Source organism: Misgurnus anguillicaudatus, chromosome 12, assembly GCF_027580225.2.
Source record: "Misgurnus anguillicaudatus chromosome 12, ASM2758022v2, whole genome shotgun sequence".
In the NCBI taxonomy this organism is placed as follows: Eukaryota; Metazoa; Chordata; class Actinopteri; order Cypriniformes; family Cobitidae; genus Misgurnus; species Misgurnus anguillicaudatus.
Window position 1 is genome coordinate 31432311 of NC_073348.2, and position 26024 is coordinate 31458334.

General features: G+C 37.8%; 4 protein-coding genes across 4 annotated transcripts in view; 3 read left to right on the forward strand and 1 right to left on the reverse strand.

Annotated features, from left to right (window-relative positions):
• The first annotated feature begins 1880 nt into the window (after nucleotides 1-1880).
• Nucleotides 1881-8574, forward strand: zbtb21 (zinc finger and BTB domain containing 21). The gene is made up of 2 exons (XM_055208196.2): nucleotides 1881-2114; nucleotides 3016-8574. Exon 2 carries the CDS (start codon nucleotides 3022-3024, stop codon nucleotides 6100-6102), a length of 3081 nt encoding a protein of 1026 aa, XP_055064171.2. The 5' UTR covers nucleotides 1881-2114; nucleotides 3016-3021; the 3' UTR covers nucleotides 6103-8574.
• Nucleotides 8575-9033: 459 nt separating this feature from the next.
• Nucleotides 9034-10108, reverse strand: atg101 (autophagy related 101). The gene is made up of 2 exons (XM_055208199.2): nucleotides 9857-10108; nucleotides 9034-9499 (listed from the first exon to the last, which is right to left on the reverse strand). The coding sequence occupies exons 1-2, from the start codon at nucleotides 10106-10108 to the stop codon at nucleotides 9095-9097; spliced, it is 657 nt and encodes a 218-aa protein (XP_055064174.1). The 3' UTR covers nucleotides 9034-9094.
• Nucleotide 10109: 1 nt separating this feature from the next.
• Nucleotides 10110-15394, forward strand: rad51c (RAD51 paralog C). The gene is made up of 9 exons (XM_055208198.2): nucleotides 10110-11172; nucleotides 11320-11560; nucleotides 12068-12225; nucleotides 12311-12444; nucleotides 12528-12659; nucleotides 12756-12822; nucleotides 12915-12975; nucleotides 14128-14188; nucleotides 14459-15394. The coding sequence occupies exons 1-9, from the start codon at nucleotides 11052-11054 to the stop codon at nucleotides 14570-14572; spliced, it is 1089 nt and encodes a 362-aa protein (XP_055064173.2). The 5' UTR covers nucleotides 10110-11051; the 3' UTR covers nucleotides 14573-15394.
• A 2145-nt stretch (nucleotides 15395-17539) lies between these two features.
• The window catches only part of ppm1e (protein phosphatase, Mg2+/Mn2+ dependent, 1E), a 52897-nt gene continuing 44412 nt past the window's right edge, over nucleotides 17540-26024 (forward strand). The window contains exon 1 of the mRNA XM_055208197.2: nucleotides 17540-17901. Coding sequence (XP_055064172.1) covers nucleotides 17720-17901 — 182 coding nt within the window. The 5' untranslated portion in view covers nucleotides 17540-17719. The remainder of the gene's footprint in view (nucleotides 17902-26024) is intronic.

Here is a 26024-nt window from a genome sequence, read left to right on the forward strand (position 1 = left end):
GTTTTGGCCACAATCCTACATACTGTTCCTTTAATATTCACATATTTCATATTTTTTAAATATATGACAAACATGGGCAAATCTTATATCAAATGAAAGCTCTCATTCTCAGGAATAAGGACATCGTTCTATTATCATCACATATCCAACAATCGTTGAATGAATAATGAGGTAAAAAATTGTCTTTTGTAAATTTAAGTGAAACTTGAGCGTTAACTGCCTCAGATAGCCAGATATACACAAATGCTACACCATCTTTTATCTTAGGTCCTACTCTAAAAAATGAGTCTATTCACAGCATGTTCTTTGGTTGTGTGCATGAATAATCCCTTGCTATTTGTATGTGCAAAACAAAACAAAAGTACTTTTATATGAAAAATGTATTTTCACTTACTTCGGTAAAATAAAAATTAATTTTGGAATTCGACATGCTAAAGAGATCAATCTTTTGTTGCCACAACAACAGAACAACCAGAACTGCAGTCTGCTAGTGCACACAGAACCAGAGTTATCCACTAAGACAGTGTTTACAACACAAAAAAGAAAATTTGGTGGTTCATCATGAAAAACAACATAAAAAATAATATTTGTCACAAACAGCAGCTTTTTATGTAACCTGAAAGGGTTTTCTGTAAAATGATATAAAGATATTGCATTTATTCCACTGTATGTGGTTATGGGAACACTTCAAATGTTTTTAGGCAGGAATTGAATACAAAAAGGGTATTATTCTTCCCTTCAATTGGAATAGAATAACTTTTGCATACATGATAGAGAAAAAAAATCCTTTTTCCTCTGTTAGCTGACATTTGCTGGAATCAAACAAAACTGTCTTCAGGTTTCGTTACCACTCAGGGCCAGAGTTATACACTTTCAAATACAGAAATACATCAAAAAGCGCCTATTTATTTTTGTGTTTATTAGAGGACTGACAACACATACAACCATGTTTAGCACTTTCAACAGTGTTTCTCGTCAATTCAAAGGGTTTCCTGTGAAATGATACCAAATGTATATACACCTCTGCATGCGGGTGGGAAGCTTTTGAATTTGGGTAGGCCAAAATAACCTCAAATCCCCAAAATAACCTCAGAGCGTGCATGGTTAAAATTTATATCAAGTTGGTGGTCAGGAGGAGGAACGAGCATTATAACTGAGAAGGACATCTTTCCCCACTTTTAGATATTACGTTTACTCCCACACACATTTTTTGCTGTGCAAAGGGCAACAATGTAGCCACTGCATAAAATAATGAAATGGAAAGTGATGAAAGGGGAATTTTGTTACACATAAACCTCAAACCCCATCGCTTGGGTCCACTGGTGTAACTTGCCTTCTATAGTTTCACTTTTGCATGAGTTGGCTTGTGTACAGAAACACAAAAGTCGTCCCATAGGAAAATATAATGAGTACTATCTCCCATCTGTGACAAACCTTGTTAATCACGACAGTAATTGTGAACGAATCTAGATGAATTATACTAATAAGTATTATGCATATTAGTTATTCAGTCTTGATGAGGGTTCATCATCAACAGAATTTTCTAGTAGCCTACAAAAAATACATTATGTTTGTTAATGTCATAATGAAAAAAATTGTCTTGGTTATATCTAAAATCAAGGCTCCACTGTCATGTGCACGCATGTTTTACCTTTGTTTTAATGTCAACTTAAAAAATAATGACATTGTTTTCAAGCAAAACTCTTTTTTTTTTGTAATTCATAGCTGTTTTGGAATTACTTTATGTCTGTACAATTTCTAGGTATTACTGTAAATTAAAACCCTTATTAAACATAAAAATGTTCTTCAGCAGATTTCCACAAGTGTATTGCCCGTCTCTTTAATACGTATACTGTGTATACGTGCGGACTCATGTCAGTCTTGTGAATCACACCGTCATCCTCTGCTCATTTCCTCCGTAAACGCCCAAAGCTCACACAGCAGCCAATCAGAGCGCGGCACACGTGACGAGCGCTCTTTGCGATGACCTCATCCCTAGAGTGGGATGACGTCAAATACAAGATGGATGGAATCACGACAGCTTCACGCTCAACGCAACTCTGAAACAAAGTCCTGTGTCGGAGCTTCGCGGCGTCCAAAGCCAACAAACAAGGGTGAGTTAATATATTGAACAACTTTATTTCGTCGTCCTATTGTAATAGTTGAATGTTGTTTTGGTTAAATCCGTCTTTTCTGACGTAACGCCGAAAGGATTTTCTCTCTCTCTTTCTCACCTGACATAAGCAGCCTGTTGTGCAGAATGCAAGATCTGCGCAGGCAGTGACAGCGCAGGGTGTGCGCGCGCGCAGACGCGTGTTCGAACCGTTTCGTTTCCTATCTTGAAATAGTAGAGCGGAAAAAAACCCGCAACCGGTTGCCTAGCTTTTGTCATGTGCTTGATGATATGGTCATAACTTGGCAACGCTGAATCAACAAATGTTTTTTTAACCTAAAACGGAAGTGAAGAAAAAGATAAAGGTTACTTACTGAAGTAACTAATGGTTTTAACACGCATTAAAACATAAAAGTACTCGTTCCTCGGTTCATGAGCGAATAGTTTCACTAGTCAGCGTAACCAACTGTAACTAACGTTAGACATGATGTAACCAGCTGTCTTTCTGCGCATGTGTAGACACTGGAGGGGCCTGCGTGTTTTAATGACTTTTTTATTTTTCATATTTTTGCTTATTATATATCAACAGGTAATATGTAAAATAATGCATATAAATAAATAGATATTAAATAATTTTTAAGATAATAAATACGTATTGAATTTAATTGAATAAACTTTTTCTGTATAGTGCTATACAGAGTAAAAAAAATCAAAAATGGCTAGAAACCACATTTACTGGAAGGAAGAAAGAGAAGAGAGCTGAAGTTAATCTAGCAATTCTGTTTAATCATCTATTTTTACTAACACATTTAATTTACAGTACGTTTCATTGGTAATTTTTTGTTGAATACACTGATGTGAATTTGCAATGCCACTAATGTTGCTTCTTTCTTCACTCCAAGGCCAAAATGGAGAGCCTCGTGCACTACTGTAATCCCGCCCATGGTATTTCGCTGCTGAGTGCACTCAATGAGCAGAGGTTAAAGGGCCAGCTCTGTGATGTTGTCTTGTTAGTCGGCGATCAACAGTACCAGGCCCACAAAAGCGTGCTTGCCTCCTGCAGTGAGTATTTCCAGTCTGTGTTCTCCAGAAGAGACTCCGAGAACCAATCCATCATTCAGCTTGACTTCTGTGAATCGGATGCTTTTGAGATCGTGTTAAACTACATATACTCATCATACATGTTCGTGGAGAAATGCAGCCTTGCAGCCATACAAGAGCTGGGATATAGTCTTGGCATTCCCTTTTTAACCAACATCATGTCCGCGAGACCCCAGGCATCATATTGTGTGTCGAGAAAACGTGTGACGCTTTCAGAGGAGGAGGATGATAGTGCTTATCAAACAAGAAGTGTTATTGTCCATCAAGGTCAGAGTGATCAACCTGCAGTAGATGTGAGTCAAAGGAGAAGTTTGAATTTTCAGGGAAAACCATGTAAACAGACCACAGGCATGATCCCGGAGCACCTCTCCCTCGCACATGGTGGTCAGAGCCATTCCTCAGGACGTGTCAGACCAAATGATAAAGAGACTAACAGTACCTCCATCAGCAGAACTTCTAGCAAAAAGACGGTTGATGGTGAATGCACGTCCATCATCTCCTCACCAACGTCCATATTGAGGCGTCGAACTGAATACAGACCACCATCTGCAAGACCGCAATTAACATCCTCCGTGTCATTCAGCGAGTCCGTGCAGCATACCAGCTTACAATCAGACCAAACCGAAGAAAGAATGGAGACTTCACATGATTCCAGACCAGCAGGAGAGCATCAGGGTCCCCGCAACCAAACCGTAGACCGGAGTGGGCCGCTGATTAAAAGCCTGCTACGCAGATCGCTGTCAATGGATAGTCCTGTTCCTGTCTTCTCTCCAGCTCTGGAGCTGAAGGACTCCCAAAGCAGGGAACAGTCTGCGGTGAAACCGGTTACTTCTTTAGGAAGGTCAACATCAACTGAAAGCGAGGATCGGGTGTCAAAAGATAAGTCGCTTATACTCAGGTCGAGACAACGAAATGTGTTTGAGACTGAGGGAACTCAGACTACACAATTTAGCATAAAAGCAGAACCCAGCAGTCCTCTTGCAGAACCATCGGAAATTGTTCGCATTACTGTTGGAGATAACCTGCCAGTCAACTTCAAAGAGTTTCAGGCCAACTACGAGGAAGGCCCCAGAGGATATTTCACTCCTTCAGTAAAGAGGAAAAATAAGATGGATGGTAGTTACTTGTCCTTTAAGAGGACCAGGCCTGGTAATGAGCATCACCTATCACATCAGGACAATTCGTTTGATGAGGTACCTTATAATTCTAACATCGACATTAATAATGAGGAACCCGGTGAACTTAGGCCAAACAAAATGTTTAAATGCTGGAACTGCCTGAAGGTGTTCAGGTCAAACGCGGGTCTGTATCGTCATGTGAACATGTATCACAACCCAGAGAAGCCGTACGCTTGCGACATTTGTCACAAACGTTTTCACACGAACTTCAAAGTCTGGACTCACTGCCAAACCCAACACGGTGTGGTGCAAAATCCGGCAGCCTCCTCCAGTTCCTATTCCGTTCTTGATGAGAAATTTCAGAGGAAACTGATCGATATCGTCAGGGAACGTGAAATTAAAAAAGCTTTGATTATGAAGCTCAGGAGAACCAAGCAAGGTCTGCAGTCACAACCCTTTGGCAGGAAAAGCAGACGATCCAGGTCCTACGGATGCCCCTACTGTGGCAAAATGTTCTTTTTCCAGTCGCATTTAAAACTGCACATGAAGGGACACGCCGCTGAGCCGGGTGACCTTGACGCGGATGCTGAGAGAGACCTTCAATACAAACAGCAGCAATTACATCTCAAAGAAAACCAAGAAAGAGATGTCTTTTGCTGCAGACTCTGCAATGAGAAACTTCCCTCTCCATCTGAATTGGAAGACCACGAGAGGGCCTGCAGGTATGCCACCGTCTGCCCATATTGTGGCCTTCGATTCTCCAACACAGTTGTGAAGAAAGACCACGAAGCTCACTGCAAGTACAAAAAACTGACCTGCCTCGAATGCATGCGCACATTCAAGTCCTCTTTCAGTATATGGCGCCATCAGGTAGAGGTGCACAACCAAAATATGATGAGTGTTAAAGAGCAGCTGACCCTCGGACTCCAGGATAGCAATCAGGATGAGGAATCGGACGTTCTCAGTGTTCCAGCAACTCAGGAGTCAATGCAGGACAACAGAGAGGACAACGTTTACAGCGACTCATCAGTTCCACCCATGTTCGACTCTGAAGACTCATCATCTTACGTTCCTGAAGACCTGAGCTCCAGCCACGGTCAAGGGGAGCTGCAAGTGAAAGAGGAACCTCAAGAAGAAGCGGTTACAGGAAAGGATAATGTGCATGAGAGTGCAATCTCTGTGGGATCAGATGAGCCGAGTGTGTGGCCTTGTGAAAAGTGCGGTAAGCTTTTCAGTTGCCACAAAGACCTTGAACGACATCAAGAACTGCTTTGCCACATCAAACCCTTCATCTGTCACATATGTCACAAAGCTTTTAGGACCAACTTTCGCCTCTGGAGTCACTATCAGTCTCACATGTCCACGTCGGATGGAATGAGGGAGATTGACAGATTTCCATCGTCTCCATCACCTTCTCCACCTCTAATGATTGCTTTCCCAGATCCTCCAAGTTCTCAAGAACCTCCAGTCAAAGGAAGTCAGTCTGGGAATGTTGCCCCAGAAGCGGAAGCCAGTGGCTCCACGTCACCATCGATGACACTCAAGAAACCAGAGCAGGACAAGGCTGGTGAGGATGAACCCGGAGACCACTCGCACGCCCAGCCAGACAGCGCAGACAAAGCTATAACCCCTCAGGAATCCGACACACTATTTTATCATGCCCCGACCCTCTCAGCACTTACCTTTAAAAGGCAATACATGTGTAAATTCTGTCACAGGACATTTAAGACCGCTTTTAGTCTATGGAGTCATGAACAGAGTCATACTTAAGTGTCCATAGTTTGTAGACCTGATCATTGGGGTCGACTTAAGTTTAAGGAACTCTTTTTTTCTCATTGTTTGATTACATTGGGAAACACATGCAGCCTTATCGCTTAAAAGTGATTTTAAGGTTGGTCAAACGCAGGGATGTATCCATAACATTTATTTATAGTTAATCATCCATATTCCAATAAACAGTATTCAGACTGTCAAGTTTCCAGCAAGATTAGCTTAAAATATGTATTTCTGAAGCATTTACCTGTATTGTGTTTATTTATTATTCATGCAAATTATGTTTGCTTGCTTCTGGCACCAATGATTAAGAAAGAGAGACATAAAATGTGTATGGTTACTCTTTTAAAGGGATAGTAGTTCATCCTAAAAAAAAATTCTGTTATTATTTACTCACTCTCATGTTGTTTTGAACTTGTTTGGGTTTCTTTATTCCGTTGAACACAAAAGAAGATATTTTGATTATAGATGCCAAGCACACAGTTGACTTCTATAGTATGTGTTTCCCTATTATAGAAGTCAGTTGGTACCAAATCTTCTTGTGTGTTCAACAGAATAAAGAAACTCATGCAGGTTTACAGCAACATGGGGGAGAGTAAACGATAACATAATTTTCATTTTTGGGTGAACTATCCCTTTAAGCTTGTTTTGTACCTGTAAAGCACCTCTCTTGTTTAAGTGGCCTTTTTGATGTTATTTAGCACTTTCAAGCAAATCCAAATCAAGTTTCTCTAATAAAAGCACAGGTTGCTGCAGATAGAAATTTTAAAATCAGCCCAAAGTACCATCAGATGGCTTAACCAATCATCTCTTAGCCATGGTCACTCAAGAAGATGGATGTAATTGCATCGCGCACTTAAAAAAAGTTTAGTTTTTATTCCATTTCCCATTTATTGGCAAAAGAGTTACAAATGTAAGTGAAGTTGATGTAAGATGTGTTTGAACTATATAAAAACTGTATTAACAGATTCAGATGTCAAATAAATTTACAAGAATCTTTTTGAACACGGATGTAAAAACATTTCTATTATTTAATTTCAGCATTGCTATCTAAAGGGATAGTTCACCCAAAATTAAGAATTCTTTTAACATTTACACACCATAGCTTTCTAAACCTGTACAAGTTTTTTCTGTTTAACATAAGAGAAGATATTTTGATAAATGATGGTAAGCATACAAGAAGTGGTACCCATTGACTTCCGTTGTATTTGCTTTTTCTACTATGGAAGTTACCATCAACTATGCTTACCGTCATTTATCAAAATATCTTTTCTCTTAAGAAACTTAGAATAACGTGAGGGTGAGTAAATGATAACATAATTTTTATTTTGGGGTGACTTATCCCTTTAAGTTGTATTTTTTATTTTAAGTGTTTTTTGACTGTTAATTGGATGGTATTTTCATTCAGAGATTGTTGATAATATTCTGTGATAGTATTGAACAAATAGAAGACTTTAAATGTATAAAATAGCAGGCTTGGATTGATGTTGTATGCAGTTTGTGCGTGCCTGAAATGTGGATCTTTTAATATTTTTGTTGTACAGAATATGCAGTATATGTGGGAATTAATTCTCATAGATGTGTATATGTAGAAGAGATACGTAAAAACAGATTTGTTTGAGCCTTAGGATTTTAATGCTGTATCGGTACTGTATCAGTACATTGTGAGCTCTACCATGGTATGAGCACAACTTACCAGAACTCAGTACTCAGTGATTAATGAAGTTTTGATGCAATGATGTTGAACGGTTGGACATTCCCTGTTCAGTGACATTTTAGTGTGACATAAATTGTTCAAGCACAAATCAGTAATCTTTTTTTCTTAATATTTCTCATATTTGGCAAGTGTTTAAACTGCTAATAACGCCTTGCTCTTTGCATTTTCGATCAGCTACTGTAATACAATCTGTATTTTGATTTATAAAATTGTAATGCATTATTTTGTTCATCCCATTTCCCTCAAAGGCATCGACCAGAAAATCACTTAAAATGTGAAATAATAGCTGAATTTATTATTTTAGCTATTATTTCACTTAAATTGATTCGATTTGCATTTACATTTGTCCCCAGTATTACATGACACTTAATTTAAACATTTTGTTAAGAGTTAGAGCTAATACGCAATTACAGTATCAGTAATTGATAGATGTCCAATTAATGACTCAATACATTCATTTGACTCCGATATAAAGATTGTATGACATTGAATTAACGTTAATGAAAAAAAAACATTTGAATTCTCAAAATAATTTTTATGGTCTTTAACTTGCTTTGTATAATATTTTCTCTGTTTTATGAAAATTATATCTTTGGTATTCCTGTGGTATCACTGCAATAACGAATATTCGTAAGCACTTGAATTGTTCTAATGTGGCTTTAAAAACTGTATCAGTTTTGTGTTAAAGCATTTTTCTACTGTTTTCTGTGCTTGCTTTCTAAAAATAAATAAATATCAATACTGTGTAACCACATTTGTGTTTATTCTGATTCGTCACCGTGCTTGTGAAAGTGGTCAGTGCAAAGCTAAATTTTACTGTAGCTGATATTTGGCAATATTGAATCTAATGTTTAACACATTTTAAATTTTCTAAAAACAAAGTACATTTAAGCCTGTGCTTGATTTTGATGCTTTATTTAATCACCACTTAAAGGTGCATTGTATAACTTTTAAGATGATCTCTTGAAAGAAATACTATGTAATATACATAACTATATTATGTTTTTATCTGCATACACCTCGGGTCCCCTTACGTGGAAGTCTAGATGCTACTAAAACCACCTTTAAAGTCACTTGAACAAATTCAAAATAAGAGTAATTGTGGAATAATTGTATATTATTGTAGTGCAAATATATTAGACACCATTATTATACAAGGGAAGTGCTGGAATGAAATCCAGACATCAATTTAGCAATACCATAGCCAGAAGTAATAAAAACACATGTATTGTGAATTATACAACAACCATTGTAGCGGTCCAATAAGCAGCTTTATAAAGCCAAAGTGTCTTTGATAAGTCTTCTCATGGTTGTGCTAACTGATGTGCCCAGAGAGTCCGTGATATGGTAAGTGATCTTGTACAGATAGGGCTGGACATCTTTCAAACTCGTATCAAACACGTTGTCGACCTCCGACTGCGTGGGCATCTTGGGAAGGTACTCGTGACGGTTAATCACCTCCACGATGTTGATGACTTTCTCGCCGAGCTTCTCGCCGACTTTCTCCCTGCATATCTGCCGTTCCTGTTCGTTGGCCAGGTTCACTACGTTGACCTTAATGCTCCAGACCTCCCAAGGGATGCATTCATCTGAAAAGGGCCATCGTGACTTTTTCTTCTGATAGAATTCCAGAGAGATCTGACCCATGCCATCACTTCCAGAATTGCCAAGAGCATCCTGGGAATAAATGAGGATGTGGTCATAAAACGTGAATTTCATTACCATGTTATATTTTTCAAGCTACTTTATTATAGTAATCATCCTATAATGTAATATAATATGGCCTATACTGGTAGTGTACTATAGTATTTGCTATGGTAAGATTAAAAAACACTAGTCTACTATACAGTAAACAGTATAGTACATACTAAAGTTTCTTGTGGGAGTGTTCAGCAGAATAAAGTCACACATCTGGATGAAGATAAGTATATTAACTAGTAGCCTAACAGTTACTATATATTTTATATAGGGCTATGTTATAAACCTACAGATAAGCAATTGAATTAAACAGTCTAACTTTTTGTAATAATGTACCTTAAATTCGGCCACGGCTTTCCTAATAACCCTGTCGAGCTCATCTGAAGACACTCGCACAAATGCGAAGTCGATAAAGTCGCAGTCCACGTCCTGTGTTCCCACCGTACCGATGGAGTACGTGCCTTCTTTCTTATAGTGAAATTTACCCGTGCTGCGGTGCAGAAGGATCGTGTGCAGGAGAGCCATCATGGCCTCATCCACCTGCCTGCCCTCCACTGACACCTCCAGGACTTCTGATCGACAGTTCATGATGATCTATAAATTCAAAAAACAACGTAAAATTGACTTTTATCCACTACTCTCTGGTCAAATATAAAAAATAGACACGGAGCTGGACACATCCAGCTGTCCTGTTTCTGAAAATCGTTGTGATATTAAACTGTAAACGCAGTAATCCGTATCAACAGTCGATCTTATAATGTAATACAAACTAAACAATCAAACCTAATGTCATTTACAACTCTAAACAACGTTTATATAACATGTTTACCTGACGTGTGAAAAGCCAATGCGCATTGTTTTGGTTCTCGGGATGTGGGACTTTTATTTTGTAAACACATGTCAAATATGTACAGGACGGGAAGAGGGACATTCTTGACTTGTTATAATGTTTTAAATTTAATGATCACCGTCTATGATCCCCGTGTAGGCATTTTATATATTTATATTTTCTTAAATTAAATGTTTAATAGATGTTTATTCTTATGTACACGATAATTTATGTTTATTTAAGATTTTTTTTAATCATTTTTATAAAAGTACAGCTTAAAGACTAAATTTAAAATTAATTAGATCTATAACGCCTGCAGGATTTAATATTGGAAATAAACTGTGGTCGTTTGACTAAATGTAAACCAATATTGGTTTATTGCAAAATGAAAATTGCGTGTCTTTTATTTTGAAAATGATTTTTCATATCCACGCGGAATTTACGTCATTTCTGTAGTTTCTGGTTTGGAGGGAGTATCAAAAACGTAAATATGAAGAAACAAACACGTTATTGATAATTTATATGTAGTTTAAATCACTAAGAACTGTTAAATATAACAAACATAGATTTTGCGGAAATAAACATATGGCTGACAGACTTTGATTGTGCTCTCCCAATGATGAACAGTTATATTCATTTACTCTGTTCCATAACGGGATAGTAACCTCGGCCTCTCTTTGATGAGTGCCAACTCATAATTAAATGATGCAAAGGACCGTGGCAAGCCTTCCCCTGGCACCATCAGTAAAGGCAAAGCTGATCAATGCAGGTTTCCAACTGGCCACAGACCTCGCTGACCTGCAACCTCTTCAACTGTGCAAAGGTAATATCACTTAACACAGTAGAATTCAATTACGTATTTTATATTTTTGAGTGAAATACATCACAAAGTGCTTTCCTTGCTCTTAAAAGATGTATAAATGTACAAATGCATGAAATAGAAAGCTAATTTTCACAGCATTTTCTCCAGAGACAGGGATATTACAGGACGAGGCAGCGGAGTTGTTGCAGATCTTGTCCTGTGATACTCATCCTCACCAGCAGAGGGCAACAGAGAGCGTGACGGCGCTGGATCTTTTGCATGAGGAGCAGTCTCAGGGTAGCATTGTTACATTCTCATCCAACCTGGATGATGCTCTCGGTGGGGGTGTGCCTGTGGGAAAGACCATCGAGATCTGTGGAGCCCCTGGAATTGGAAAGACCCAACTTTGGTATGAGAAATAGCAACAAAAAAAAATTATTTGGACAGTGGCAGTTAATTGAGGTTTTTACCATCCATCTAAAATTTTACAATAAAGGAACAGTTTACCCAAATATGACAATTATCTCATAGTTGACTTAACCTAAATGTATATGTATAATGAACACAAATAATTAACTATTTGTGCTCCTGTATAAAGCATTTGGACATTTGTATAAAGCATCTGGCAAATGCATACATGTAAGTGTAATTAATACAATCATGCTAACATGTTATCTTATTATGCGGAAGTTATGCATAATTACTCCTGCATATCAAGGGTAAGTAAATAATAAAGTGATTTTTACATTTGGGTGAACTACCTTTAACAAAATGATATGTATCTGCACATTACATATGAACCATCTAACCATCTGGTAATATATGGTACACTTTATATGTATTAAATGTTTTCAGATGTGTTCCATGCCATAATAGCTTTTGTAATTCTCATTACTTTTTACTCATTTTTTTTAAGCATGCAGTTGGTTGTGGATGTACAAATCCCTGTGTGTTTCGGAGGTCTGGGTGGAAAGGCGTTGTACATAGATACAGAAGGCAGTTTCTTGGTCCAGCGCGTGGCTGATATGGCAGAGGCGGCCGTGCAGCACTGCACCCTGTTAGCAGAGGACACAGGTATGATTTGAGTAGATTGTCCGAATGTTATACGCCAATCGCCATCTGTATTACATTCCAATAATCGATTGTTTCTCCCCTTTAGAGCAAAAAAACGCTTTAGATGAACTTACAGTAGAGAAGCTCCTCTCCAATCTTTTCCTGGTCCGTTGCCATGACTATGTAGAGCTATTAGCTGAGGTTTACCTCCTACCTGACTTCCTGGCTGTACATCCTGAGGTAAGCTACTAAATTTAGAGTCACAAACAACATCCCTTTCATAACAGTAATGTTACCATTTGCATTCTAATAAATGATCATAGGTACGGTTAGTAGTGATTGACAGCATTGCTTTCCCATTCCGGCATGACTTTGAGGATTTTTCTCAGAGAACCCGCCTCCTTAACGGCCTTGCCCAACAGCTCATCCAACTAGCAACAGAACACAGTGTGGCGGTAGAGTATAAAATACTGTGTTCACACATAAAATGAATAAAAAAACATTACATATTTGACAAATTCGGTTCATTCACACTCAGTTTTTGTATCTAGGTTGTGTTGACCAATCAAATGACCACAAGAGTTTCAAATGTCCAATCCAAGCTTGTTCCAGCATTAGGTAAGATGTGCTGTGCCACCATGTTATCACAAATATTAATCTATCATTCAAAATTAAAATCACGAAATGTATCATACGTCACCTATCAACAGGTGAGAGTTGGGGCCATGCCGCCACCCAGAGACTTATTCTGCATTGGGATGGACCTAAAAGGTAAACAAATATGGCCAGATCGTAACACGGCAGTTATAGTATGTGCGATGGCTGTCACGATTATGACATTTGGCTGACGTTTAATTGACTAATAAATTGTGACTGTTAATTGCCTGTTTTATTGCTTTGACATTTAATTCTCATACATTTTTTTTTATGAAATAATTTTTACATATTTTTGTGATTTATTTCAATTTTATCTCTTGCAAGGTTTACCTAGCAGTAAATATGAATACACATAACACATATTTAAAAGTAATCTGATAGTCTCATTTATACAGGCTCTGCAGCTCCCCCTTGTGTTTTTAGAGAGATGTGCAATCATTGCGGTGATCTAAAATCATTGCGATGAGGTCAAACAGTCACGATGAGACGATTATTTAATCATTGTGACAGCCCTAGGCGGGGTGCGTGATTTTTGAAAAACACTTTGGAAAAGGAAGTGGCCAACTACCAAAACACACTTGTAGCTCATTCAGCAATAAGGGGGCGTGTCTATTAACCGACATCATTGTGTATGTGTGGGGCGTGTCTATCAAAAGAAGGTCCAGATTTTATTGGGGTAGGGGCGTGTTTGTTTAGGTGATTTCAAATGTCAACATTGGCTTTCAGAGATCATGCACCCCGCCTTTAATTAAAGGTACGCAAAATATTTTTTGGACCTAATTAGTCACCCAAGCTGACACAGCAATATGTTAGTTTAGAAAATAGGAGCCAACATCTGCGGGGTTCTCCGCCAAATGTGTCTTCGGAGAGAGATTGAGAGTGTGTTGCATAAACTCTTTACCCTTCACCTCCGTGGGTGATTGAATGAATCACTTTAAACAAGTAGCATGCTTTGGCGTTTGTAGCCAGACCTTATTCCTAATGCACCCTGCATGCTTGCCAGTCTAATGCTCTTTAGCAGCGGGCAGAGTATGGAAGCACAGAGGGTCTTCATCATGCCCTGTCCTCTTCCTCGTTCTTGCCATAAAATCCGAGGTTCTCCCACTGGGTTGTACAGTTCGGCTTCACTGCGTGCAATTTGACGCAGCTCCTCTTGCTTTTTAAACTCTGCAGGCAAGGTCAGAGAAAGATCATGTAAATGTGTGTCATAAAAACATAATTAAGTTTATACTGTACGTCTTTCTCATCTATCCAATCTGTGCTCAGGCTAGCCTCCCTGTACAAGTCCCCAAGTCAAATGGAGGCCACAATTCAATATGAGATAACAGTAAGTTCATTTGCATCAGTAGTTGGATAATTTGGTATATTTAAATTTAAGCTATTTTCTCATTTTTAAATTATGCAATTTGTATGAGCTCATTATATTGAACGACTATTAAAGTGCAAAAAGCTAAGATGATTAAAATAGTGAGACACAAATGAATAGTGAACACAGTATGAAAGTTATATAGATTTTAATCAAACATTTATCAAGCCAAAATTTGTGTAGCTTCTTGTAGATCGCTAATTCTTTCTCTATTTATGACCTCACAAACAGGTTCAGGGGTTTAGGGATGTCCCGGATGATCCCAGGGCTAATGTTGAATCATCTACTGTCTCATCTCCATCTGGAAACCACAGTAAACGTCCTCGAATGGAGAATCAGTCTTGATGGTTCTTTGCAGGGCATATTGTTTTTTAATAGTACATGAGAAAACCACATTAGCTACATAACTAGAAATTCGCATAAACAAGAATAGCAGTAATGTACAGAAATATTTATATAATATGAAAAGTCAGTTAAGGTTTATTGTGTAATTTATCAGTGGAATGATGTGGACTCTTAGTTAATTCTGTAATGTTCAGTAATTGTGTTTTATGTTGTTATCCATGACAGTAACTGTGTTTACCAAAAGCACTTAGGCATAGAAAAGCAGTACATTACTGATTCCAATGTGGATTTCTCACAAGATCAGGGTGAAATAACTGTTTCAAATTGGCTGAAGCTTTCCATCATAACTTAAATTGGTTGACGGGCCAAGTCAGACTTTATATTTGTCAAATTATGTGGAGCTATTCCTGATATTCATTTTTTGCACCACTTCACCTGGCTTATACAGTACTGTATGTAATATGCAAAATTGTTTTTATGGAGCCCGGAGTGTTGACGATTACTCAAACTAATTGACAATCTTCAGTCATTTATCACGGCACTTAAATTGCACGGGCGACACTATGTGCCATAATTTCTAATGAACTGTATTTGTAACATTGTATTGAATAAGTTGGCCGCAGTGAACCCAGTGAGACGGCAATGTTGTGTACATTGTGCTGTATAGATCACATTCGAATGACATTTCCACATGACATTGTTCCGTGAATGATGGTATGAAGATGAAGAGTTTGCTGCCCACATTCACCTCTAAGTAACATTAATAATTTAGCTGTAGATTGTGCCTGTGCAATATCAATATATCATTTCGGTTTCAGTTCACTTGCAGTGTTTGTGTGTATATAAGAGAGAGAGGTTCATCTATTTAATTGAATTATTCACTAGAAAGCCAGCCTTACATCAGCATTGATCAAATATTAGCACTTCACTTTACATTTCTTTGTCTGGGAATGGATAGTTTTGACAGCTGGCAAAATAACTGATTTAATCCTATGTCTATGTGGAAGAAAAGGGGATAGTGTGTTTTTGATGTTAAACATTATTTATAATATGACAAAGAAGCCTTAATATAAGAAAAAACAAGATATTTCTTAGTGTTTGGATATTTTATAACAAATACATATTTTCAGTTATGCAAAGCTCTATAGAATATATATATAATATAGGCTATTTGCACTGCTTCAGACACCTACATTTGTTTGGCAGTAGTTAAAACTAATTCTGAATAGGTTACACAATACATTTTATCGAAGTGTACAAATAAAACCGTTTTATTAGATTTACCTTTACCAGTAAGAGTGCATTATAAAGACTTATTTTGTAGCCTTAAAGGTATAGTTCACCAAAAATTAACATTTTGTCATAATTTTCTCACTCTTCTGTTGTTACAAACTTGTATAAATATGTTTGTTCTGATTAACACGAAGAAATTTTGAGGAATTTTGTAACCAAACTAATCATGAGCCCCATTCACTTCCATAGTAGGAAAAAGAATACTATGGAAGTGAATGGGCTACCTAGCCCCTAACGTGACACTGGAGTAAAAAAATCTAAAGTTTAGTTTCGCGTGCTCACGCGAAACCTTCATGTGCACAATTTTTTAAAGTTTAGTTTCGCGTGCTCATGTGAAACTTTCGCGTGCGCACGTGAAACTATCAAAAACTAAACTAAAGTTGATTTCATTTTTGCTCCATGTCCCCTTGGGGCTCTGTACTTAAAAACAATGTGTTTACAAACATTTTTCAAAATATCTTCCGTGTTTATCAGAACAACGAAATTGGTGCGGGTTTGTGGCAGCGGAAGCGTGGGAAAGTTATGACAGAATTTTAATTTATTTGTGTACTATCCCTTTAACAAAAAAAATCACAGTTTGCATAGTATTTTTTATACAATGAAGCCTTATTTTTTTTACTTGAATCTTTCTTTTTAAATTTTCCGTTTTGTGAAAGTGGTGACTAAATTAATATAGTATTTTGCCGGAAACTATTACAATAGTAACTGTTCGTCATTGCTAATGTGCTGGATATTATCTGGGATCCCCGTCTGAACTAATGCCTGGGAGCGGAATAGTTAATTCCCAGTGATGAGGTAAAATCTACAACAGTTGTTATTTTTAGCAAATGCTCTGATGTCCTAAATACGCACACGCCGTTAGCCTATCATTTATCCAGTTTTTTCTCATAAACACTCTCGCTAAAGAGCTGAGTTGGACTGAAAGCGATTAAATGCCTTAAAGTATAAACGACTATTCTAATATAATTACAGTATTTTGTACTGCGGCTTACAAGTCCCTCAATAGCCTACCGTATCCAATGAATAAAAAGTCTTTAATAAAATATCTAATCCTTAGAAAAATGTGGCTTTGTATAGTGACAGAATAAGTGTTTTTGTTATGGCCACATAACATGAATGTTGATTGGATAAATATTCTAAACTGTTTACCTGAACCTGCTTTTATTAAAGAAAATCCATAACTGCATGCTTACGTCACAGACTCTTTGTGCTCAATTTACGTCATACTTCCAAGGAACTGCGTGTGCTGGCCTAGCAGTCATAAAGTTATTTTTATCATTCTCAAACTATCAAAGTTTTAAATAAAGTTATTTAACTATTTCATGTAATCCAACCAATCAGCAAACAGATCTCTTTTATTTTTTTCGCATTCACTCCCTTTATTGGGTATCAAAATACACTTAATTAATTATACAGAAAGAAATACACACAGTATTGAATAGGAAATCAATTTACAAACTTGTTACGGAGTCAGCTGGTATGATATGTGCGTTGACTGCCGCTAGAGGTCGTGGCCTTTAACCTTTCAGATAGCGCGCCCATGCAACAATATGCCTCAGAATTTTTACATTATTAAAATGTACGCGATTCCAAGCATACGATAAGTTTCATCCAAGAAGATTATAATCGCAATTATATCATTCAATGTAAATGAACACCTTCCGTTCTCCTTCCTACCCTGCCCCTTTCTGACGTCACGCCCCTGACTGTTGTGCGAGTCTTTCTCCGTTCACGCGCGCGCGAGAGCCCTCCCCAACTGGCGCGACCATAGAGTCGCTCTAGCTCGTGATTCAAAGTAGTGTAGACTTCTTGCCCGGCTCCAGCTGTCTCCGGTCTCTCCGGGAATGAGAAGCAATGGCCGGCTCTGCCAACGAGGAGAAAACCTTCAAGAGGTTCCTGGAGCTCTTTCTGCGGGAGATGAGGCCACCTCTCCAGGAGGACGTACCTGTACCCATGCGCCCCTTTTCGGACCTCATCTCGGAGGACGAGGTAGAAGGGGAATGCCTCGACCTGTGTCTTCAGCTCCTCTGTAAATAGTTAAGTACCGTGCACTTTATTTAAGAAAACCTTTTTTTATTATCAATGTTTATGTTGGTATATTAGAACGTGTAAGCATTAAATTGCTTTATTATTAAAATATAAAACACATTATTTTTAAACAGACGTTCAACCGGGGATACACATCTTTTAATAATGTTTATTATATTTATATGGCTGATAATCGTAGTTTTTAGTGATACTAAAAGCAGCTTTAAGCGCTATTTGTGGTTAACATCTAATATTATATTTAATAACATTATTAATAAACATTAAAGTTTTTACTTTTGTTCAGTTTTCTGTGTTTTAAAGGATAATGTCGTGTTGTCCGAGGTTATGTGCATGGCTACAGGTGTCCAATAATGATAATGACATTATTTTAATATTAAAAAGGAAAAACACGACAAAACTTTCAGTGCATTTATAGCAGCCAAGCATACAGTGTGTATTTTATTAGGCAACACCCTCCAATGACCCCCTTTCCTCACTCTTGTCTCTCCTCTGCTTATCCTCTCTCCAAGGTGTACGAGGACCCATATCCCTCAATTTGCGTAGCGTTACGTCACAATAATTTTGACGCAATACTCTTTTCTTTGATAAAATGTTACCGCTATGTATCGAGCTGACATGATGGCATGCTTTACATTTTGTAGTTTAAGCGAGCATAAAGCCTCCACGTTAGATTATGGGGTTTGTCGATTGGTGCGTTTTAAACGAGCACCCTTGCTTTTGTTTCATGCGCGTTTGTAGTAAGGCACGGTTACCTTTTTTTGTTCAAGATGTCGGCAGTTGTGTGCGTCGCTATATGCCGCGACACACCTGTCTAGAGCTTCATGTATATTCAGACGTGAACATCCTTCACATTCAAGTGTATTTCAGCGAGTAGCGTAATATCGCGAGATTTAGAATTCTGGCCGAGATCTATGGGAAGGGGTTACGTTTGATGAACTACGTCAGCCGGTTGCTAAAAATAGCCCATTCAGACCCAGCAGAACCTTTGTGAGCATGAAACACTCCGATGTCTTGGAGATCTGGGAATTTTTTTATTATAACATTTTTATTTATTAGAATGATCATAATAGAGTAACTTTTGCATTGGTAGCATTTTTTTTACTTCTTTGGCATAGTAGTCACTGTAGTCATATTTAGTGTTCCTGTAAAGCATAACATTGCCAACACAAAGGTCATGGTTTCGATCTCTGGGAACACGCATGCTAGATCAAACGTGCACTGTAAGTCACTTTGAATAAAAGCATTAGGCAAATGCATAAATAAATGCATTTTTTTTGTCACACCCTAGAACATAGTGTTTGCTTAGTATATCAGTGTCATCGATTTGACATACTGTTTTGGTAAGACCCAGTGTTTTTTTTACATAACCTCTCCTGATCTTCAGACCTTTCAGTTCAACCTGCATTTGTATCCAACCAATTTTGACATTCACAAAGAGGTTATTGTTTCCTGTGTTTGAATTTCATTCAAATATCATCAGCAGGTTGCTGTGGCTTGCTGCTGTGGATAATTTCTTTTCCCCGTGCACAAACTCGTGCATATCTTTCTGTGGAATCATTGAGCTATTTGCACATTCGGCTGTTTAATACAGAACGTAAACAGTATTGCACCCATTGTGTGTGAAGATACCAAGTCAATGTTTACAGTAGGTTATTGAGCTTTACTAATATCTGATCCGGAGCCTTATTTCACTCCAGACTGATGTATGTTAACCGTACATACTGTTGATTGATCAAGCCCTATGACATTTCATAATCAATTGTAAGATGTAATTTGATTTCTAGGCTAAATGATCACTTAAAGTAACACATCTTCTGCAACAGACATTTCCAGTGACGTTTGATATAGCCGCAGTCACAAGCTCGTTAGCTTCGCATTCTTCAAGACTGAAGCTTCCGCTGCGTGCGCTGTGATTCAGCTGAATGTGTGATTATTTTGTCTCTGGGTTGAAGATCTAATAATAGTCTTGGGAGAAAAGTAGAGATCCCCTTTGTTCTGTTCCCACTAGCGCGTGAGGACCGGGTGGCTGTGACTGTGTGTGTATGTCTGGAAAGGAGTGGAAAAGAGAAGGAAAAATTGGTAGGGGGAGGTTGGTGAATGCACGGCAAATAAGCTTTGTTATAAATTCAGACCCCTGATGGTGGCAACCCACTAGTGGTGTGAGTCATCCGACTGGGGAACAATTCAGGGTACTATTTAATAAGGGTCAATCAATAGAGAAACGGTGAGTCAGACCCCTCTACACACATGAGATTGTCAGCACAGCATTTTTTATAGTAATACAGCTTATTGGCCAGTGAGCAATGTCATTTAACTATCAATGATTTATTTTAACACACAAGCATGATTTATCTTATGGTATGACCTTGCCTATTGAAGTTCCCTTTTAAGAGAAATGTATATATTAGTATTGAAAGTAAGGTCAATGTTAGCTTTTCAATTTAATTTGGTCTAACTAGGGGTGGGCGATATGACCAAAATATACGGTTAATTTTATATCGTCGTTACGATATGCATCACGGTAGAGTTTTTTAATCTTTTAATAAAGTTTTTATGTTATTAAAATATGTAATGCCATAGAATTTTCATAATTCTCACAAAAAACTTATACACGCATAAAAAGAAGATAAAAACAAACAAAATTCAAGCCCACTGAAATAAAAAATGTTCAGTGATGAAAGAATGATGTACATTATATATCTTGTTAAAGGTAGAAAAGTGATTTAGTCAAAAGCAGTGAGAGATTTTCACAAAAACATGAGTGACAGACAGGAGCAAAATTAGGTACCTTCCCCTTTAAGACCAATGTCCGAATCCAATCTACTGTTATGCTGGGTTCACATCAAACGCGAATAAAGCGTCAAATTCGCGTCTACCGCGTCTAGTTTGCTTAAACATTTTGAATGCATTCTATTTCACTCTAGACGCGTGTAAAAAGTAAGCGTTTGAAGCGAAATTGCCACAGCAACAAGCAGGTTTCTGATTGGTTAACGCGGCACAAATTGACACCAAAGTTGAAATTTTTCAACTCGGGCGTCAGACGCAAATTTGCCGTGTTTATGAGGATACTTGCAAAGACGGGAAATTTGACGCATATAAGGCAAATAAAGCGGCAAAAATGCACACAAGCTTAATGATCAGTGGATGTGCGACTTGCGGGCTCCTCTCACACAAAAACAGCGCACGCATATTGCACTGTTGTTGTTGTGTTTCAATGGCTTAAAATACTGCGGTACTTAAATACGTGTACAAATGTTACGTTTTCGTGACCACGCACACAGCAACGTGACGTGGGCGCGTAACCTCGATAGAGACAATAGTCCAAAATCTCTACCGGTTGACAAATTTCTACCGTTTTATCGCCCACCCTTAAATATAACAGGGGAACATTTACATTTATGCATTTGACAGACACTTTTATCCAAAGCTACTTACAGTGCATTGCATTTTACAATACAGATACATTTATATCTGTATTTGTGTTCCCTGGGGATCGAACCCATAACACAGTGCTCTAACAATTAAGACCAAAATTACAGGAAGCAGATATTCTTAGTGCTTGTTTTTTCTTTAAACTGAATACTTACTAGTTTTGCCAGATTTCAAAAGTACCAAACAGTTCTCCATCTGCTTTCTGTTCATTATAACATGACGCCGGATTTCACTGCATGCAACCTGCTTGATTGGACATTTTGTGTTGAATAAAATCATATAACAAAGAAGAAAATAAGTAGGGATGCACCGATATATCAGCCTATAATCGGTATCGGCAGATAAAAGCTTTTTTTTATAATTTTGAATTGGGTGAAAGTGACAACAGTGTTGCAGTTTGTACGCTGTGCGTGCACTACTAGGATTTTAGAACATAATAATTTGAAAAGAAGAAGAAGTTAAAACAAAACTATCGGTATCTGTAGATGTTATTCTAAGTAATATCGGTATCGACCCAGCCAGAAATCCTTTAAAATAATGCAGATGTATAATATCAGTTATTGCATTAATTGTCAGCAATAAAATAATAAAACTAAATATAAATAATAAAATTGTTATTGTATATCAGTATTATCGTTATAATAACAAACAGTTTAATGCAATTGACACATATTATATTATATTGACACAACATAGGCATTGCAAACATATGTTCAATTCAAATTCAAGTCAAACCGGAATATCCATTCTATTTTGGTTGACATTAAGCCAGCAGTGATGTTATCTGGCTGAGTCTGCTGTGGTTGTTGTTCACTGTTATACAGGGATGCATGTTAGATACGAGGCTAAAAATGGAGGTTGGGAAGGAGGTTGTTTCCTCCTCCTGTGGCGAGCAGGCCCCCGAGCCCACGGGGAGTCCTGATAGACATTAATGGATAGAAGAATGCTCTCCTAAAGCTCATTAAGCCCCCGTCTCTCACAGCTGTAAAATACACACATACGGAGGTACACAAAACACACATACACATGTGCCCACGCGCAAGGGACACGCAGCACACACACATAAAGCTCTAGGGAGCGCCTGTGGTAATGAAACACACAACAGCACACAGCTGTGTCAGAGAATCAGTGGTAGAGGAAATGTCTGTTGCAAAGATTTGCATATTTTAACGTCACATCCCTCTTCTGCTGGTGCGTGATGGTAGGAGATTCTCTTGACGTCGGTTGTCAACTATTTCTGGGGTTCTTTTGGATGGTTTACGATTGGATTTTTGGAGAAGATAAGGTCCTTAAATTATAGGATCCCTCAGCATTAGGTGTTGTTGGTGCCCTAAATAGACATTTTAAAGGATTAGTCCATTTTTTTTTTAAATTCCTGATAATTTACTCACCCCCATGTCATCCAAAATGTTGATGGCTTTCTTTGTTCAGTCTAGAAGAAATTATGTTTTTTGAGGAAAACATTCCAGGATTTTTCTCATTTTAATTGACTTTAATGGACCCCAACACTTAACAGTTTTAAAGGGGACAGAGAATGAAAAAACATTTTTACCTTGTCTTTATTGAATAATGGTAGTCTATCCACATTCACAAACATACAAAAAGTGCTAAACATCTCAGTCTCATAGAAATTCCTCTTTTAGAAATGTCAGCCAGAAAACAGCCCAATCTGAAAAACTGATGCTTATGACATCACAGGCATCTAACTGCCCCTCCACTTTAAAATAATTGGCTACATTTTTTGAGTGGCAGCAAAGTCAGCCAACAGTAATGAAATTGCAAGTTAAGCCAGTAGGGGGAGCCAAATAGGTGCAAAACCACTTGTTTAAAATCCCCCACCCTGATAAAGCTATCTGAGAGGGGTTTTTAGGAACCCAAAATTTTTTGTCTACATGTCACATCACAGAACAAGGATAAATACTCCGTTCAATCATTCTATGTCACCTTTAATGCAGTTTAAAATTGCAGTTTCAACGCAGCTTCAAATGACTCTAAACAATCCAAAAGAGGCATAAGGGTTTTATCTAGCGAAATGATTGTCATTTTTGGCGAGAAAAATAAAAAATATACACTTTTAAACCACAACTTGCCGTCTTCCTCCGTCCTCGTGACGCGCCAGCGCGACTCACGTTGCCTAGGTTTGGAGCAATTAATTAAAATTTTATGAAAGATCAGGAAGTGAATATTTTATTATACGAATAACATGCACCAATGAATCATCAAAGTGTACTAAGAAACAAAATAATGATGATTTAATGACGACTTTAAACATCTGTCCTTTTTTCAAATACCTGTTTTTAATGAGCATCACAAATTAGTCTTCCATCCTTCGATGGTTTGATTATGGCAACGGTGATCTAACAATAAAGCAAAAAACATGCAACAATTTATTGTTTCCATAAGAACAGATGATGTATTTGCGGCCAGGTGCTGTCTAGATGAAAGGATGCTAGTTTTTGTCCAGGTCAGTGTTATTGAGGCTCTTGGCATGGCATTAGAGTGTCAATCCTCATCGAGCACACACTGACAGCAGCTGCGCTTCAGATACACCCCCCACCATCGTCCATCCCGATCACATACAGCTTTTCTTTTGTAGAGCCATAATTAGATTTAGATTTATTTCTGCCTCAAAACCAACATCTGTTGTGTGCCGCATTAATGCTCTTGTCGTGAAAATGATTGTACAAATAAAATATACTGTATAAAGAAACATAATGAATAAGATTTATATGAGGTATTACATTATCAATCCTTTCCTATATAATAATTTGTTCCAAAAATGACAACAATCCCATTTATATTTGCATTGTACAACAGATGTGAAGTCGTGTGAAGTTAGTTTAACCATTGACATGTTTCTAGTTGAATAATAACATTGCATGGCATAGCATCACATCCTCTTCGGCCTCCTTGAGTACAGAGTGTTTGCAACAGGACTTCGTTCATGCAATGCATTGGCATCTGTATGCATATCTGCTCATGTTTCGACCTTTGACTTAATCCATATAAGGCAGAAAGCATTTAGAAAATACCATCGCATTCAGGGAGTCTCGTAAACCCCCGTGGCTCACGTTTATAACCCGTAATAGAATTTCATTTTCTGAGTAATAGCTCACAGCTAAAACCACAAAACAACTTGAGGAATATTTGATCAATAAATCAATTCAGCCCATTGCCTCCCCTAGGCGAAGCATCATCAGCTCTAGGGCTGTGTGTTCATCTCCGGTGTGATCAGACCTGACACTCGAGAGCAAGTGTTACTCTCCTCTTGTTTTTATTTGACCTGATGGTACCCTCGGCTTTGGCAGTCTATACTGTATGGGCAAATTTAAAACTACACTGGGAGAAACAAGGCAGATGGACGGCTCCTCAAGGATTCACAAATCAGTATAAACTACCATCGGCATCCTTTAACCGTTATTTGCACTTCGGTGAATGATGTTTTCTGGGCCAGGTATTAATTAGGACTCGGCTGAAGGTCTTCTTTCTTTTTCGTTTTTTTTGACGAAACGCACCTCTTGGGAGGTCAGGAGTAGATCAGAGAGCTGAAGACCAGATTTTCTTGTCTCTTTCACTGATCTGAGATCAGAGATTCTCATCTCAAATGGAACAGGGTGTGAGCTTGTGCCATTTACCGCAATGTCCTATTTACACGTGCCGCGGAGCACCCAATGTTCCTCTCGCATTGTTTAAGCAAATCAAGAGGCTGTGGTATATTGTGAATATAGTCACGGCTAAAGGCAGCATTCGTTTTTGACTATACAATATATATAAATTAACGTAAGGTCATGAATGCCTCATAATTAATAATTCTTTTATTAAATATTGAAACCTGTTTTAATAAGCATATTTATTTAATAATTGGCCTCTGTGGGCCGTGCAACATATTAAATATTCACGCATTAATGCTTTTACAATGAAATTAAGCAATGGAAAATTAGACCAGTTTTAATAAGACTGTGATATTTTTTATATATTAAAATATTTTGGAAATAGTTGTAGGTAAATTAAGTGATTATTTCGTATGGGGCGGTTTCCCGGACAGGGTTTAGATTAATCCAGGATTAGGCCCTACTGTAGTTACCAGGGTTCCCATGGGTCCTTAAAATCCTTGAAAGTTTGTGAAATCTGGGGGGAAAATTCAAGGCCCTGGGAAGTTTTTGAAAATATACATTCATAGATACAGGTCATTGAAAGTGCTTGAATCTATTTTATGAAAGAAGTTTTCTGAAAAAAAATCCATATTATTTCCTGTGTAGTGTAGGATAATATCATAAAAATTATAGACTTTTTAAGCACATGCTAAACTGTTTCCTTTAAATGCTTATATCTTCTGTAGCTATGCGAATGTTGATTCATACCAAAATGCTTTTTTGCATAGTTGTGTTTGACACATGAAAACGTCTCGGGTTATGCAAACATCCAGATGATAGCTCTCCTTCACCGCTATATACACCGTAGCAAGTATGCCATAGCCTTTCCTACATACCGTAGTGTGTTTAAGCGCAGCTGGAATGCTGTATTGACCAATCAGCATCCAAGACCAGAAATAAGCTTTAAATAATGTATCATGCCAAAGGCCTGAAAGCTGCCATCACATAATGCTTTAATATAAAAGCTTTATAAGAGAAAAAGCTTTACTGATGTTTTAAAGTGCATGCCAGTTTACATCTGGCTC